We start from the raw sequence: 19,644 nt of genomic DNA, 5'->3' as shown, positions 1-19,644 counted from the left end.
TGTGAGGTAATGTCTGAGATTTGGTATTCTGGGTACGCTCTTGACACCGTGGTTTACGTAATATTGAATTCAGTAACGATCTCGGAAATAAAATGTCCCGGCGTCTAGCTCTAACTACCATTCCGCGTTCGAAGTCTGTGAATCCCGTGTCGCGGCCATAACCACGTCGGAAACCCTTCAACACGAATCACCTGAGCACAAATGGCTACTCCGCCAATGCACTGCCCTTTTATACCTTATGTACGCGATAGTACCGCCAGCTCTATATGTGCATGTCGCTAACCGATGACTTCTCACCTCTGTGTATTGACTATGAAGGAAGATCTCAGAATCTGACTGTGATAAATGTGTCTACAGACATTTTCTAATTGAGGGAGTGTTTACCTGGGTCTGTTAATGTAGTGAGTTTTGAAGTAGGCCCTTTGTTGATCGCGGGATCTACCACTGCACGATGTGTTACAGGTCGTTTCCGAGCGAGAGACGCCTTGAGCTGGACGTGTGGTTCCCCGTGCTGGACATGAGCTTCAAGTACAACGTGTCCGGCAAGGTACTGGTGCTGCCACTGGACGGAGCGGGTACGGGCACAATGAAACTCGGTGAGTGGCGCCGCCAGCTCTGGTAAAGCAGGCGTTCATACTGGACACATTAATACCCCAAAAGCATGCACAGTACGGCACTGAAAAGTCAAACTAGTATGTACTGTGTGCCTCAAAACAGCAAGAATCTCATTGAAGTTACCAAATCCGCATACTGTGATTGAGGTGGTGATAATGCGGTTGCGCTCGGAGGGGTAAGGTGCTGGTTCGTGTTAAATAACATTGTACTTATTTGTAATGTGAGCCAATTTCTATTTTCTCTATTGTGTTGACAACGTCAAAAAAACAAAGTTTGTCCAAAATTAGATGCTGAACAATCCAAGAGGTTCAAATACTAAAACTTCATAGACTAACCTAGAGACCAATCTCATCGCGAGGGGATGGTCAAGTATTCGTAAACGGGTATGATCTAGCTTCCGTCCTTTACATACATATAGGGGCAATAAATGCCTAATGTAAACACACTCTATATATATCATCGCCTTTAGCTACTTTCACAGTTACATGACGACGAAGAACTTAATCAGGTGTACACAGAAATTTCTTTAACCGATACAAGACAGTTAGAGCAAACTAAGTTTTCACCTCCAATATTTACCCTAACGACTATCCAAGTTTTATATAAAATAATGATTGTCGAAATTTCACAGGATGCACTTTACACACTTTTGCAACTTACAATGTCCCATGCAGCTCCACACGCCTCTGGTCTGGTTAGCCATGAGGCAAATCTTTCACTTCTCGATGCGTGGAATAGGACGCGCATTCCTTCTCCACTATCATCAAAGGATAGCAACCAAGTAAATTCAGAAGCTATGTGGAGCGTACGTATGATTCAACCTTAAACAGACACGGCAGCCATTATGCATTAGTACTCAAAACCTTTTAGCTCAATACAGTCAACAGAAATGTCCCAAACCAAAACGTTCTCCCCAGTAATCTTCAACCAGTTACCGACCACTTAAGGCAGTTCACAACCTATGTACATAAAAGGCAATGCCCTGACTGAGTGACCCATCGTAGCCCACCCCAAAACGCTAAGAATACAAACTGGACAATTGGAGAGGATCCTGATCTTATACTGCAGGCGTCGTTTAAGAAGGGATTTTTCGAAATTCCATCCCTACGGGGGTGAAAGAGGCGATAAAACGATTTTTTCAAAATATGTCGCTGTTAAGGCAGTTTTGAAGCTACAGCTACGAGAATTTGTATCTGGTTTCTCGATCGCAATAATGAAAGACATTTCAGCAATTTTGGAATTTTAACTACTTGGAGTGAAATAATGAGAGGATTATTCTTAAAACAGTTCATTCTGAAAGAACTAGTAAGGTATTTCTAAGCCTACATCTGTGAAAATTGTTATTTGGCTTATCGGTTATGAATAAAAAACACGTGTATCATTGATTTTGGAAATTCGACCCCTGAGGAGGTGAAATAGTAGACGAAAAGTTTTAAGAAGATATTTCATTGTATTAAAAAATTTTAAAGCTAAATCTATGAAAACTGGTATTTCACTTCTCGGTCAGACATGAAGAACTATCACAATAACAAAAAGGCAGGATTTACAAAAACCTTGCTCTCTAAAAACCAGAATCGCTTTTTGAGCAGAAGTACATTCGGAAAAGACCGTGCTTCTAAGGCCTTAATTATCTTGAAATATGTTATGTTGTAATGTGTGAACGAATTAAAAATTTGATTAAAGAAAACAAAAACACCAAACCTCTACAGGCTGTACAGTCTAAGCAAGTGAAGCTGCGAGTGCTAGGCTACTTGTTAATAATTAAGCTTTTAGTGACTGTGATCTAAATAGCTCAGAACCACACTTCAGAAAAGACGGATTAAAAACTAACATTGAGTATAACAATAAATTAGTATTGCAAAGACAGGCACACAGGCGAGAAGATGATTTTAAAAAATAAACGTAACCAAACGGCAACACCACACAGCAGGTCTCAGTACCGTATCAAACAGATATGAACGCACTCTGATAATTATAACAACCGCCCCCGCACCTCCACCTAAACCTGTAACACACATAATACGCAGTTACAGTGAGCTTATAATATCGCTAATTTTATGCGAAATATTTATTACCCAAACGTTATCAGAGATCTTAATTGAAGAGCACTTTACAAATACGACACACTAGCCAGTAAGCAACTTCATAACTGCATACAGAAAACAGCAAACAACCAGTGGCGATTCTCCATACAAGACGTATCCTCACATCTGGACCTAAGTTTCAAATCATACACCATTACGTAAAACTATCTTACGAAATGATATACGGCGCCTAAGACCATACAATTCATCTAAAGCGGCCGTGACGGCTAGGAGTTCAGCACCACTGCGCAATGCATACAACCGGGATCTTAATGCTGCTGACACTTCCTTGCTATCTTTAGAAAGAGAAGCAGACCCTAACAACACCAGCGCCGGCCGAAGTGGCCGTGCGGTTAAAGGCGCTGCAGTCTGGAACCGCAAGACCGCTACGGTCGCAGGTTCGAATCCTGCCTCGGGCATGGATGTTTGTGATGTCCTTAGGTTAGGTTAGGTTTAACTACTTCTAAGTTCTAGGGGACTAATGACCTCAGCAGTTGAGTCCCATAGTGCTCAGAGCCATTTGAACCATTTTTTTGAACAACACCAGCTAAATTAAGAAACCGGCCTAGCAAAATTTCTCTTAAACACACAAAGGCCGGCATAGATATACAAATGACTTCAGCTCAATCTTCATCAAGTACTGGGGAACACGCCTTAACTACTAAAGCCGTAACGAAATTGAGCTGCACACAGTCAGACCCAAAACATCAGGCATGTTCTTGCTCGAACATATGTAGCTTGAATTACCGGTATCCTTACCGTATTCTCGATACTGAGTGGAGTGCAGACTCTCAAACGGCTCTCGCTGAGATTACGGCGTCACGTGTGAACCCCATCTGTCCACTGGCCCAGGCCGCTCTGACGTCTTAAAGCAGCGCCGCCGCCTTCCTTGCCGAACCCGGCCTGCCCCGTGTCAACACGTTCCTGCAGCACACTCCGTCCACTTGCATTATCACAAGTTCATGTAAGTGTGAGATAAGCCACTCCAAATGTGAAATACTGGTGCATTAATAATCAGTGTAACCGGCAGAATGCTGAATGCAAGCATGCAAACGTGCATGGACTGTGTTGTATACGTCCCGAATGTCGGTTTGCCGAATGGAGTTCCATGCCTGTTGGTCGATGACTTGGAGTTGTCATCCGATAGTGTCCCGTTTCTACTCTTAATGGAGAGAGATCTGGTGATGAAGCTGGGCGAAACATGTTGACACTCGTTAGGGCATGTTGGGTTCCAACAGCGGCATTTGGGTGTGCGTTATCCTGTTGGAAAACACTCCATGGAATGGCTGTTCGTGAATGGCAGCACAACAGGCCGAATTACGAGACTGACATACAAATTTTCAGTCAGGTCGCGTGGGATAACGACGGAGTGCTCCTGCCGTCATTAGAAGTCGCAACCCAGATCGTAACTCCAGGTGTAGGCCCAGCGTCTCTAGCACGCAGACACGTTGGTTCCCGATCCTGTACTGGCCTCCTCTTAACCAACACACTGCTATCACTGGCTCCGTGATAGAACCAGCTTTCATCAGAAGAAGCAACAGACCTCCATCCTGTTCTTCAAAAAGCCTTAGCTTGACTCCACTGAACGCTAATGGTGGTGGTTTGGGTTCAGTGGAATGCAAGCTATAGGCCGTCTCTCTCGGAGCCGTCTTGAAGAACCTAACATAACCTAACCTAACCTAACCTAACCCAACCTAACCAAACCTATTTGTAACAGTTCGTTGTGTTACTGTGGGGCCTCCATGAGAGGATCAGTGACGAATACAGCTGTTCCCCCTCGAGGTTGGGAGGTTGGGGGGGGGGGCGATATTACGATTTATGGGTGGGACGGAATGTTATAGGCTTCAAATTTTATCGATAATATACTAAAAAAAATAGCCGTTGTAATAGTATTTAAAAACTTCTTTCAATCTCCGATATTTAATTAAATTTTAAGTAAGTACTAAGTAGGGATGGCCTAAGTTAGTTAATTCTATTCAAGAATAAAATTAAGTGAATCAATAAAATAATATTATTAAGTGTAATAACTTAATTTTACGGCATGTCTGTTGATAACATCATCAGTGAAGGTACTATGGGTTCGTCGTACCCTTCTGTTGATCACACAAACTGAAGCGCCGGCCGCGCTGCTGCTGCGGTCGCAGGTTCGAATCCTGCCTCGGGCATGGGTGTGTGTGATATCTTTAGGTGAGTTAGGTTTAAGTATTTCTAAGTTCTAGGGGACTGATGACCACAGCAGTTGAGTCCCATAGTGCTCAGAGCCATTTGAAGAAACAGAAGCGTATCCTGACACATCCTATTTCTTGATTTTGTCATTACCTTGTTCATTGTCTGAATGACCTCACACTGTACTTGGAAACGCGAACGCATAGCACACATTCGGCTAATGTCCTTAATGTTTCATAGCAGATGTCATCCCTTAAGATAAAAGCAGCAGCATCGGAAGACGAATCTTCCGATTTGATACAAGTAATGCACTTAAAATAATGCAGTCTGCATTATCAGCGGCAACATTTTTAAGTCCTAACATCAAGCACAGTTTCCAACAATTATTATCACTAAATTCTTGAACTGTTTTAAAACTTTCAGAATATGCACCTACTTCTATTATTTTCATAGCCTTGTAGTTGAAACGTTGCTCAATTCCATTAATCATACTTTTTACAAATTTCCTTACGTTCTCCCTTGTTTGTTTCTTGTCCTCTGTGATAAGCCCACTTCTAACTTCCGTTAAATCCACTTGTAGTTTTTTTTATTTTATTTTACTTAGTGTTCCATTTTCCACGCTGTGTTCATCAGATTCACAAGAGCAGTCGATGTGCCTTAAAAGTTCCAGAAACACAGGAAGTTGTGAAATAATAAGTGATTGTTTTTGTAAAACTTTACTTAAGTTCGAGACAGCCTGTAATGCATCGCTCAAAATCACAGAAGGTACAATGAAATTGTAACTTATTATTTCTAAAAAGATTCCTCCTGCCAAACTTGCTAAACTCGGATAGCATAATATCTTGACATGCCATCATAATAAATTTGTAGCATAGGAATATAGAATGAACTGTGCAATAGGTACTCAGTCTTTGAATGTCAACGGCTTCGAGTATTTATAAAACAGATGTTGCTAAACCACACCCAATTTCATGGAATACACTTTCTCGCTTAGGAGAACGACGAACAAGTTTATAAATGTCCTCAATAATATATAGTGTGCGTTTTATTATGGAGTATTTTTTCTTACAGACGGTTCCAGCTAATGACAAAACACTTGTTCTGCTGAATTTATGGCAACTCGTGCCCTCTTTTCTCCGATAACCAAGCAGAGACCGACCCACGTCACAGAACCACTAAAATTGGCAGTGTCATCGAAAGAGCATGTTACTAATAGCCTATACTACAAAAAAAATTTTCGTTTCTTTAGTTCACTATAAGTTGCTGTAAATACAGATTCAACTGTAGTACTCTTCAGTTCAACAAGGCATAACGCAACATAACGAACTAACAGTTCACTTTTGTTAGAAAAAGCTGCAAATCCGTCCACCATTAAGGAAAATCATTAATATGTAAAATAATAATTATAAAGCAGTGGCTGCTAACATATATACAGCTTTGACTGTGAAATTTAATAACCTTTCCAAAATTAATGGTCGTTTTCGGTACTGTCTTACAAATTAGAGATCCAAATTTTGTTGTGTGGGGGATTTCTTCCTTACTAAAGAAAAACCACAATTCGAATTAAAGAAGATACTACTTGGGGATTTAACATTATTTCATTCTCATTTTGTGCATGAATTGGGGCGTTTAATCGTCGTAACTCACAATTTTCAAGTGCAATGACTTTTGACGTTTTTATGGCTTTGTGGTTTTCTAGTGTCCCTGTGTTTCCAGTAGCTTTTCTAAATTTAGATGTACAGCAACGAACACTTCCCCCTGTTTCTAGCAGAGCTTCGATATCATTTTTAAATGCATTTCACACAATTTTCAAAGTCTGCAGCTCGTGATCTAGTGGCTATCATTGCTGCCTCTGGATCACGAGGTCCCGGGTTCGATTCCCGGCCGGGTTGGGGATTTTCTCTGCCCGGAGACTGGGTGCTCGTGTTGCCTTCATCATCAATCGTGACACTGGCTAGACTGGATTGTGAAAAAATTGAACTGAGTAAAAATTGGGACTTTTTACGTGTGCTGATGACCGCGCAGTTGAGCGCCCCGCAAGCTAAACATCATCATCACAATTTGCAAAAATCCCAAACTAATCACCGCCAAAGTACATCCAATTGCACCTTCACTCCCATGTTTTCTGGTACTTAAACTACCGTTCTACACTTTGTTGACGATGACGACTTAAGGATGAGTCAAAATTAGTATAGTTTTCGTTCGAAGAGTGAGGAAGAGTAACTGAAGATTCAGAAAGCACTTCATCAGCATTTGTTTAAAAATAGACTCACAATTATCTCTGACTTCTGCAGTACACTGTCTTTTATAAGATCATCATCATCATCATTTAAGACTGATTATGCCTTTCAGCGTTCAGATATAAGATAAGAAAGCAAATAAAGTTTGTTGTTCGGCATTGTATTTCGACACTAACACATCTTTTTACTCGACGAACTGTCTAAGAGCTCACGAACACTGCATATTCACATCGCTCTTCCATAGTAAGCTGTTGACTACCCATTAAAATAGGTGCATACAAGAAGTTGAAATTTATTACAACGTTGGAAGCATATTATTGTCGTAGTGTGTAGCAGACGGCAGCCGATATATTGAGACAAATCCTTTTTCCGGGTATCGGTATATGTAATGTTACCACAATTTGTCCATTATTGATTTCAAACTTCATAAACAGCGGCTACCGGCACAGATGAAACTTTTCAAAAAAATGCAAGGTTATTACTTACTATATTACATTAGCCAAGATGATTATTTAAATCAATACGTTATTATGACTTTTAATCTTACATGAAACTTGATATGAATTTATAAGGGGTGGGGCGAGGAGGGAGGAGTTTCTAATTTTCTGCGGGGCTCTTTTCTTCCTCTGTCTACCCTCTGAATTCATTACTTGTAAGGATAACATGATCGATATTCTTACCAGCGAGCTACTTAGAAGGCAGCGCTAGCTGGCGAGCCTTAACTTCTAGAACTTTCTGTAGTTTCCCGCCTTTTCAGGCGGCCAGGGTATTTCCGTGTCGCGCTGATAGTGCTAAGGCAGTTGTGGAACGGAGTCGGTCCAATGAGCATCCACTGAAAGAGTCGGAAGACGGGAGTCCGCGGAACTACGGTAGAAAGCGTATAACAGTGCACAGAGTGGAGTATCTGATTGAAACAGGAATACGAATAGTCCTTGACTTTTTGAGGATGAATGACTTCCGTAGTTTGTCAGTTCCACCAAAGTGAATGAATGTGATACGGTTAGGCGTGTTTGTATTGTTGAAAGTTAAATAAACTACGTTAAAGGACTTCATGTACTGCTGGAAAAAAATAGTACACCTGGAAAGACGAAGTTCATTTTTATTCGATGATGGCATATGCTACCTGGAAGTAGTAGGTGTACTGAAAATGGTTTCAGTGTCGTCCGCCAATATACAGGATAGTGGCATAGCTAGTAAATCCCTGTCCGTGTCTACCCTTTAATACGGAATGCCTCACAGCCAGAAGGCTAGTGTGGTACAAACGTGTGAACCAAGCAGGCAACCATGCCACGGTCGTGATTCCTGCAGCCAACTAAGTGAGTTTGAAAGGGGTCAAACTGTGGCGTTTCTAGTGGCTGGATGGTCCTTTTGGAGAATTGCCACACAGGTTGGAGGTACTGCGTCAGTTGTGCAACGATGCTGGTGTCAGTGGTCACGTGAACACTGTCACTCCTGTAGAAGAGGTTCTGGACGTACACGTAGCAGGGAGCCCGCCAGGAACGTCGTATTGTAAGGGCAGAATTAGCAGATCGTAAAGCTACCGCGGTACATTGCTTGTGAGCCCTGACGCGCAACACGAACTGTTACGAGCCGGTTATGAACAGTGGGACTACGTACACGCACGCACACACACACACACACACACACACACACACACACACACACATGCACGCACGCATGCACATCTAGCCTGTCTTCCATTTCCAGACATTGACGTGCACGGCTCGATGGGTGGCAACAGAGGATCACTTGGAAGATGGAATGGAGGGTCGTGGTCTTCAGCAATGAAACTGATTCTGCCTGCACGCAAGTGACGGTCGTTGCCGCGTACGACATAGACGTGGTGAGTGCTGTCTCGTACAGTGCGTTAGTCCATGATGTACTCAATCCACCCCACGCCTTATGGTCTGGGGTGCGATAAATGGTTCAAATGGCTCTGAGCACTATGGGACTCAACTGCTGAGGTCATTAGTCCCCTAGAACTTAGAACTAGTTAAACCTAACTAACCTAAGGACATCACAAACATCCATGCCCGAGGCAGGATTCGAACCTGCGACCGTAGCGGTCTTGCGGTTCCAGACGGCAGCGCCTTTAACCGCACGGCCACTTCTACCGGCGGGTGCAATAAGCCACAACTTTCGTACACCTTTGGCGTTTCTAGAGCGGTACGTGCAGAATCTTGTTAGATGCGCTCTGTTGGTGTTTTTGCAACAGGAAGGTGATTTGATGTTCCTACACGATAATTATCACCCACACACTGTCCGCGAATCTTAACGTGATCTGCAAGACGTGCAGCAACTTTCCTGGCCAAAATGATCTCCGAATTTGTCTGTAGTCGAGGCCGGGTGGGACATGATGGGATGAGAAGTGACTCGTGCGATTCGTCAGCCAACAACTCGCACAGGACGACATGAACAGGTTGAGTAGTAGACGTGGCACATCGTATCTACGATCGACTGGATGCCAGCGTCAGCGCCTTTACTGCCGCCCGTGGAGGCTGCACCACACAGTAATGTTGGGTGTTGTAGCAGGGTCTGTACTTGGTACAGAAATACCGCCAGTGCTATTGATGTCTAAGTGTAATCATTTAATGTACTCCATATGCACTATTGTAACAATGATTCTTGAGTGAAATTGAAACCTCTAAAAAGGCATACTATTTTATTGTATTACAATAGAACCTTACCTTCTCTTATGATTTAACTTTGTCGTAACTGTTAATGGAAACGTCGAATACAAGCGACAATTAAATTTTCTATGCGGTCGTGGCTTTGCCTCACTTCTCAAGGGTCCGATTACAGGGTCTCAGGAATACAGCCAGCGTGCTTAATATTTCGGGGGAGAACTTACAGTGCACGGCCTATCGTGGAACAATGTGCAGGTGGAAAGAACGAACCTAAGAAATTTGTGGACGAAAATTGAGAGACGTTGATAATTATCGAGGCAACGAGCAGCTACTGTGCTGGAGAACTAGCAAATGGATTCAGAGCCATCCTATACAGTCCCACTTGTAGCGGAAGAGTAAGAGAACTCCGTAGGTAGTTTAACAATTTCATACGTACAAAAAGAACTGTGAAAACAGCGTTCAAAATCTGTCAAACATGGCAAGTGCAGACAATTGACAAAATTAAAGAAGCTGCATGTGAAATTAACATGAATTTTTAGGTCCAAAAATAAATCTTGTCAAAGCTGACATACGAAATATTCTGACAATATTTTCCATTCATGTTGCTGCAGAAAAAAAGGAATAATAATCTCTGTGAGTTCTCAGGTGTGAAGTATCCTTCTGTCGTCAAACTCATATGTTGAGTACCATAGGACGAGTAATCTATTTTTCCTCTCTGATGTTAGAGTAGCCTCTTACAAGCTACACGTTACGAGTAGCATCAATCAGTAGAGATTATTGAGAATACCTCTGAATTAAAAAGTTTACGAATAATGCCATATTCCCTGCGTTTCCTGAGTTCCTTCATCTGCTGTTGATGGAGACAAACGCAAGAGCAGCATTGAGGGATACGCTGCAGAAGTGTCTTGCATACAACGTGAGCTACAACACTACTGACATTACTGAGGTGTACGACTTCCTACACAACGGTAAAGAGAGGAGGGCTACAGAATGGTGCAGCAACTATCGACGTATGAAGGCTGAACAGGAGCAGAAATGATAGCGGACGAGTTAACGTAGTAAACAGAAGATTTGCTTAACGCGTATTTTTCCAAGTGTATGAAGATTCATTACAAACCGTGCAGCAAGAAACAGACTTCAGCCCTCAATGTGAACAAGGATGAGGCTCTCTGACCTGAACAACGAACGATGGTGTCAGGGTGGTGACCAGGCGGCGTCTGCGTAGCGTTATATAACAAAGCGGCCCCAACCGCGAGTGGGCCGTGGGGCTGCAGCTGACCATCCTATACTGCAGCGGCAGAGGGCGTTCGTGGTCTAGAGCTGCTTAAAGGGTGACTGACGAGGGCACCTTCTGGGAGGTGCATCGAGTGATGAGCTCCCACTTCGCCTGCTTACAGTGTGGGTAGGTACCTATAACATCCTAATATTGTAGGTGCCAGTGCGGCCACGTTTTTGAAACATTGCCTGTTAAAGTTTGAGGAGTTCTCTATATACAGAAAAGTTTCACTATTGTGGCAAATGAGCGAGTAGCCGAGTGGCAACTGAGCTAGACTCCCGTCTATACTACTTTTGTTTCCTTTTTTTTCAAATACCTGTTTTAATTTATAATTAATCATGAACATTCCGAAAGGAGTTGATTAAAAAGAATTACAAGCCTTTATATATAAAAATTACAAATTGAATCTCACATTTTACTTCAATCTTTTACGTTTTTTTATTGTAATAGGAAATTAATCGTAATGTAATTTCTTGAAATATTTTATTACTGTTCAATATGTTTTCGTTGTATTTTCAATTTTGTTCCGTTGAGGTAGGGAATATTAAAAAACCAACGAATGAAGGATTGAAAATATGTTTCATTCAATGGAAAGTTAATCGATATTTCCTATATTTTGACGAGTACATTCCGGCGGATGATACTTGTTATAAAAACAATCAAAACATTTGTACTTTCGACACCACGAACATTCATTTTCGTCGCAATCGCATTTTTATTTTCTCAAGTCCGCAGGAAACGCCACTGCATTGACGTTATCGAACACTTCTTTTTGCGATGGATCTAGCGTCGCGAAAACAAAAGTAGCATAGACGAGTCTCGAACCGGGGTCGCCTGGACGGGAGTCTCGCTCACTTGCCATTTTTTGTTTTGGAAAGGTGTAGTAGATCAGGGGGTATAGTGGGCAGGGGTCATACGGGGAGGCTGGGAGGCCTGGCCACGGTGCCCCGTCTCCTAACAGGATAAGGGAGAGGCAGTGGGAAGGAAACACTGTACGTGTATGTAATTCTTTATTATTATTATTATTATTATTATTATTAATTCTTTATATTTATTTGTTTAATTTTAATGTCCCAGAAGAAAAATCATATATGAAAAAGAAAGGAAAGAAATATAGTGCCGAAGTGACATCCTCGTCACTTCACTCGGAGTGATATCCTATCCCTCGAAACAACGTAAACCTGGAATCCCCCACCGCTTCCGGGGGTCATGATACATGCTGCCTAGAAAGTTCGCAAAAGTGCGTTTTATATTTAGAGTGGCGTCGGATGATTTCGTGTTGTTCTAGTAGATAATGCCAAGAGTCCATGCCCGATATCAACGTCCGCGAGAGCATGTAGTGCGATGCGTGTCCTCCAATCCAGCGGATTGCCGATGTTTTCTGTGAGGGGGAAAAAGACAGCGTCAGGGAAAATAAAACGTCCGTCGTGATCGTGGATTCGTCGGCGCGTCGGAGGAGTGCCATGATGCGTTGCGTCAGCCGCCAAACATCCTTTGCCTCACCGCACTGCAGAGAATGTTCTTCTGTGTTTGGCATGCCACATGTAAGGAAGAGCGGGGAATCTACCATGCGAATGTCGGACAATCGTTGGCGGTTGACTGTCTTGCGGTTGATTGATGTATACCATGACGATCTCGCTGCTGTGGTGAGGAGAGGCGTATGGACACCTCGCCAAATCTGTCGCCAGTCTCGCGTTGGGTATTTAAGTTCGACAACATTGCTGCCATGATGACGCCGCAAGTATCTATATATCCCACGGGTAGTAGGTATTCTTGTACAATGTATCTGAAACTGAAGATAACTAAAATCAACAAAGAATCGCGTGATGTGAGAAAAAGAGGGCGATATTACGGTGGTTCAAAGGACGGGTGAAGAAACACGTCCAGGATCGCCGACGTGATGGTGTGTTGCCGTTGGTTCCGAGTCCGTAGCGTCGCTCACAGGTATAAAGCTAGCGCCTTGTTCCACACATTCGTGAGATTAAGTCCTCCAGAATGGTGTGGGAAAGTCTCGTATTTGATCTTAAACAACATTCCCTGGTTGACATAGTATCCAAAGGCCGCCATTAATCTGTCAGCAATACCATGTTGCATTGACAGTACATGTGCAAGGTGCGGCAGTTGCGAGGCCAGATGAAGATTAGTGTATTCCACCCTTTGGAGCAGGTCGTGCGTTCGGAGTGAATTGTTGCGTATGTGCAGTCGGACGTGCTGGAGGAGACGTCGGTAACTCGCCGCCGCTGATTGCCGTAGCGATTGGGTGAACAATACACCTAAGCATCGCAAAACGTCCACCGCCGTAAACGGACTGTGCAGAGCGTCCACCCCTCGTCCGATGTGCATAATCTTGGTTTTGTTCATGTTGACCCTGCTTCCAGCAGTTACTCCGTTCGCAGTAAGAAGGGTAACCACCTTACTTTGTTCCCCGACCGGACGAGTATCATCAAGTCGCCGGCATATGCACGACATGTGAAGGAACTCGCACGGTGTCGGACGCCTGTAAGAGTCCGTCTAAGAGTCTGCATCAACGGTACGAGCGCTATTACAAACAGCATTATCGACAAGGCACATCCTTGCCTAACTGAGCTGCAAACAGGAATCGTTCCTACCTCCCTGCCATTGACTCTTAGCGTCGAAGAAGCGCCGCGAACGAGGCGCATGAGGATGGTAATAAAATCCTGAGGTATCGCCATGCGTCGCATGGTCGAGTCAAGGAAATCATGGTTGATTCTGTCAAAGGCACGATCAAAATCCACCGATACGAACGTCGCTCGCATGCGACAAGTTTCCGTCAGGGAAATTACGTCACGGTATTCGCCTAGGATAGAATGGATGTTGCTCCGAACCCCTACACAAACCTGGTCTGGTGGTATTGTCTTGGATATTACAGTCTTGAGCCCTGCCGCCAATATTCGTGCAAAGATCTTATAGTCAGTATTGACCATTGTGAGCGGGCTAAATTGATGGGCGCTGACACTCGCTGTCGGTTTCAGTATTGGTATAAGCAGTCCCGCCATGAACTGCGACGGAACGTTCTGTGTCAGGGCTCAATAACTCATTATACATCAACACCAACGAGGACATCATTAAATCCGCAAATGCACGATAAAATTCGAGTGTCAAACCATCTGGCCCAGGGGATTTATGCACCGCGCCCTTCGTGAGTGCCTCCGTATGTCATCTTCCGTTAGGAGTTCCGATAGCGCCTCTGCATCAGTACCATCCACCTCCGTTTGCATCTGTTGCAAAATTTCTTCACCTGTCCGATTGTCCGTCGGCTCCAGAAACCCAACTGCAACGTCCTGTTGTGGCGTCAAGGGTCGACCATCGTCATCATGGAGCACTGTGATCAAGGATAGACGATTACGTGCATGTCCTTTGGACACATGATGCATGCTAATACGTTCTCCATCGACGTTGTCTAAGCACCGAACACGGAACGAAAGCCCCTCCAGTCGACATCTCGTGATGGATAAAATGCATGCCTGAATGCGATGGACTTCCGCTTGACGCTCGGTCGATGGGGCCCTGGGAATAGGTAGCGAAGCACCGGGTAGTAATAGTCAAGTGTATCTCGGAGCCATTTCACTTTTTCCTTGCCATAGGTTATGAGAGCTCTTCGTATCGCCGGTTTTGCACATTGCAGCCACCATGAAAGAACAGTACAGTGCAGCGGCAGTCGGCGAGTGCATGTCTGCCATGTTTCTTCGATCCATAGGCGACATTCAAGATCCACCAATAAGGATGAATTAAGTTTCCATGAACTACGACTCCGCCAGACCCACTACCGTGGGAGGGTTAACGTGCATAACTATGCAAGGTGATCCGTAAAAGTTGTGGGCCAACGTTCAGCAGCCAACACGTGATCCCTTAATCTGTCAGAAACATAAATCCGATCCAGCCTGCTCGCCGTGTGGCTAGTAAAAAACTTGTAGCCCTCTCGATGCCCATGGATCTTATCCCCCGTGTCCATTAGTGCCAAGTCCCGGCAGATCGTGTTCAATGCGTGGCAGGAGCTGAAATTAGGAGTTTGGTCTTTCGGTGTGAGAACACAGTTAAAACCTCCTCCTACCAAGATGTGGTCATAACTCCCATGGAATAGAGGGGGGGGGGGGCGATCTCCTCCGAGTAGAATCGTGTTCGCGACCGTCGATTGTCAGATCCGGAGGGTGCATAGATGTTAAAGATACGAATGCCGTTCACGGTCATAGCCAAACCCCGAGCCGAAGAGAGGTAATCGAGGTCACAGTCGGAATTCCTTCCCGGACTAATATCGCTGTGCCACGTCCTTCATCTGGAGTCGGCGCTAGATAAGTGTTGTAACCACGCACGTAGGCAAAATCAGCATTGCAGATTTCCTGCACCAGCAGAATATCAACATCTATGGCGCAAATCATGTCCCGGAAAAGTTACATCTTTGCAAGTGAACATGCGGTGTTAATGTTCACTGTGACCACGTTATATGCTTGGTTCGTTGTCGTTGTCATGCCCGTGTCATGTCATTGTGAACTGCAAGGGCTTTAGTCCACTATTCGTGTTCAGAGGGGTGCCCGCCAACGGGTTGCCCTCCGTTGTTTTCGTTCCGTGGTGTACATCCTGTAAGTGAGTTGTCACCAATTGGGGGTGCCAATTCCTGTCTGTCTTCGACTGGTTTCGCCCAGTTGCAGTGGTCATCAGTCCCAGAAACGTCCTCTGATGTATTTCGATGTGGCTGCCGGGACACTGATGTTCCTGACTCCTCCGTCAGCAGTGCTGGGTCAGTCGGTGTCAATGAAGAGGGACCGCCTGAAAGGCAGGACATCCGGTCACCATCTCAAGGAATCCTGTCAGCGTCCTCTAAAGGCACGTGTTCCGTGTCAGCCAGTTCTTCGGCTAGGATAACTTCCGTGTCCCCTAGGCTAGGGGGGGACGTGTCACCCGAACTATGGCGACACTTTTTGCGACGCTTCGGCGGTCGCTGTTTGCGTGCCCTGCCCTCTGCTGCCATAGGCGACGCCTCACTGTGTTCGTCGATCGTTCGTTGGTTCTTTGCTGGCGCCAATGTCTCGACCTCTACTTCCACGCCGCGTGCCACATGTGAGGGTGCGGAAGATTGCTCCCTCATCTGACGTGACGTGGGTCTAGGGGCGTTCTCCGTGTCACCTCCATGCTCCCATAACTCGGCCTGCTCTTGCATCAACACGTCCTTGCCAGGCTCCAGACTCGGCAACACCTCCCGGCGGGCCACCGACACGTACGTCATTGGCAATTGCGTGGGAACTTCTCGCTGTGACGCTTCTCCATGTGGAAGTTGCACGAAGCGGCGTTGTGTGCACTCCGAGCGGAAATGTCCTTCTCCACCACAGCCAGAGCATATGCGTGGCTGGCCATCGTAAACCACTATAGCTCGACATCCTCCAATGTATAAATAGGAAAGGAAATGTTTGTTACGGACGATCCGCACCTGTCGGAAGCCGCTTAGTACGGGATAAGAGCTAATAACTTGCCCAGCGTTCAGGCGTATGACTATGTACCGTACCATATGGTCGCAGCGATTCAGTAACCATCGATTCTGACACCTCAAACGGCAATTCAAAGATCCGAATGAACCTCACACCCAAGCCTGAAGGAGCTACTGTGACATCGCTGATATGGCTATCAGAGTGTCGAAATTTAAATCCTCTTTGAACAGCGGCGAGAGTTCTTTCACACGCAGCTTCATCGGTCATCTTGACGTACATTGTACTGCTTACAATGGACAGGTGTATTCCTATTAGGTCTGTAGCAGGTAAACGAAGTTATTCCCTCAAAAAACGCTCTATTTCTAAATCTTTGGGTTTGGCATATTCGTTGTCGAACGTAAACTGGAGCGTAGTCTTTCTAAAATTGTGTGCCATGGCGATCTAGTCAGACAATAACACGCACGAGTACCGGCGGTGTAAACACTTCCTCGTCTACGCGCGCCCGCGGCCGGGACAACAGGTCCGTGCCGCGACACCGCCTATAGCAGACTTGCCACTCGGCTAATCGCTCACTTGCCAGAATAGTGAAACTTTTCTGTATATAAAGAGCTGCCCAAACTTTAACAGGCAATGTTTCAAAAACGAGGCCGCATTGGCACCTACAATTTTAGGGCGTGATAGGTGCCTACTCACACTATAAGCAGGCGAAGTGCGAGCTCATATCTCGATGCACCCCCCAGAAGGTGCCCTCGTGACTGGGGCATGCTCCATTGAGTCAACCGGATCCCGCACAACCGCTATGGGCGTTGACGGAAAGTTGTAGTTCCGTTGACAACTTCAAGACGCCGGTGGGGTGCTATGGATACATGATACCACAATTACAGTCTGTTGTAATTCCGCTTTGAATCACCTCAATTGACGTGTGTAAACACCCAGGGAACTGAGATCAGTGATAGGCTGTCAAGTGCCCAGAGCCACAATTGTAAGATGGCTCAGTCAATAGAAATTAATGACATACATGTCTTATCATAGACGTCATTAAAGCAAAGATTGTTGTAATGTAGATTAGGAAAGGCTAACAGTTATGGTTTCAGTGACGAATACAGATTGTATGACGGCACCATGCCCGACAATAAGTGACAGAATTTCTTGTGGATCAGCACACCTCAAGATCTGTTCTCGTGGCGTGGGTTGCCTACAGTGCTAAGTGGCCTTAAATACTAACTGCCGGGATCTTAATAGCAAGACTGTGGAAATTATGGTGCCAGATTCCTTCCGTTCACGACCTCAATCCATGCGCAAGATGGGGATCATTCCCAAGGAGCTACAAAAGTTATTCTTTAGCATCATCGGATGGAAAAATTTAAGGATGAATGTGGATACATCGTAAATAACAGACACCTACAGTACAATATGTTGTACTGATGAATAGAATGTAAAACAGGCCTTCAAATATCTGTACGAGTCCACGAGTTGGCATGTCAACTTATGTTTGTGAAACTGAGAGGCAACAACAAGTAATGACATTATGTTGCAAATAACTACCAAAAGCTGCTAAGAGCTATTACTTTTAGTAGTATAACCATGTTGGTCCTGGTACACTTTGTTTACAAGTCAAAAACTTTTAATTTGTTACAGCACATGATCCAGGTAAATGGACTATCAATGGTGTCATAAACTAAGGTGCAAGCAGCCACACCCACCTTATTATTACGTGACAAGCCAAGCCCCCCTTACTTGTCACCAAGCAGGTCATAATCCCTCGTCTCCCTCTCCCCAATCCCCTGTCTTCACAAGATTTGGTACGTAGGACCTCCACAATTGAAAGACATTACAATAAAATTAGGGAGATCAGATCGACTGGCGTTTCTACTGGGCGGCTGCCCAGCGGCGGACTGTTTCCACCAACATGCTATGGTTGGAGCTCTTGCACTGACTGGCCCGACCGCATGTTATGTGTTAGCGAATACAATAATTTCGTAGACATGAAGATGGGATTTTAAAATCCCGACACCGATTGTGATAAATATTAGTACAACTGAAGCGGATCTCTCTAAATTAATTATAAATCCTGTCTTCTGCCAATAGTAGAAACATATTGCTTTCACTGAATTACAGACTGCACAATAGTTTTTACGTATGAATCGTCTCTGGACGATGACTGTTTCATATCATTTTTCTCTTCGAATTATCCACCCTGACTGTGTCTCAAGAGCGTTCAGTTTTGCTTGTAGACGGACAAATTTTATAATAGGTTCAAAATAAAATTCGTCTTTCATCAAACCAAGAGCTTTTTTATTTACCAGCGTAATATTGTATCTCTTACCTGCAGCGAAACCTAAGCTATTGAACCTTTTATGCACATCAATTCTGCCATCTTCGTAGATATTTCGAATAATAATGTGAAAGACTAAGCTATCAGGGGCCCAGAAAAACAGTTCCACATGATTTGCCAGAAACTTGTTTAATATTTGTCCATAATAGAGACCTAAAATAAAGGTTTTAGAAATATCCAAAGTGAATATTTCCACTGCAATGGGTTTATCGAAGAATATATTAAGCTTGCTCAAATCAATGGCAACTAAATTTCCGTTAAAAGCAACACTTCTTTGAGAATTTGGATTGGCCATGAAAGGAGCTGCTCCATACCTGATTACCCAAGATATCGCGAGTTCCGCATCTTTTGCATCTTTTTCATGGTTTTCGAAACACACAATCATTTATCTTTTTGAAAAAGTTCTTCTCGAACTCATTTCGTGCACTCGAGCATTTATGGGCTTTAATTTCAGTGAAAGGTTACACCCAGGGGGCTTGCCTGAAAGATAAAATTTTTGGACTCTTTCTTAACACTTCTTTATGTATTAAACTGTGTTTCAGATTCCTTTGGTGAATAACGTAGTTTTACTTATCTTACAATTAGAATATAATTTCCTTGATATCTTACTAGTGCATGGTGGAACAGAATGGAAATCGAGAAAACTCTCCGGGAATTTGAGATCCAGTTTTAAAATATACCCTATATTGGAATTGTCTGGTTCGTTTCCCCACCACAAAAGATTCGACGCTATCTGGACGAAGAAATTCAAAATAGGACAACGGAACATACTATGACGCCGCCAAGCTGTGTACGCTATTCACATCACGATATATAATGTAAGATTCAATAATCTTGTCCACATAGTCGGCCATGAGGCT

The 19,644-nt window shown here is 44.1% G+C and overlaps 1 protein-coding gene across 1 annotated transcript in view; it reads left to right on the top strand.

Moving 5' to 3' along the window:
- Positions 1-451: 451 nt before the first annotated feature.
- LOC124594389 (protein takeout-like) overlaps positions 452-19,644 on the top strand; it is a 43,472-nt gene continuing 24,279 nt past the window's right edge. Inside the window, exon 1 of the mRNA XM_047132758.1 lies at positions 452-596. Within this exon, the coding sequence (XP_046988714.1) occupies positions 452-596 (145 nt within the window). The remainder of the gene's footprint in view (positions 597-19,644) is intronic.

The sequence above is a fragment of the Schistocerca americana genome, chromosome 2, assembly GCF_021461395.2.
Source record: "Schistocerca americana isolate TAMUIC-IGC-003095 chromosome 2, iqSchAmer2.1, whole genome shotgun sequence".
Lineage (NCBI taxonomy): Eukaryota > Metazoa > Arthropoda > Insecta > Orthoptera > Acrididae > Schistocerca > Schistocerca americana.
This window is presented reverse-complemented; position numbering and strand designations above follow the sequence as displayed.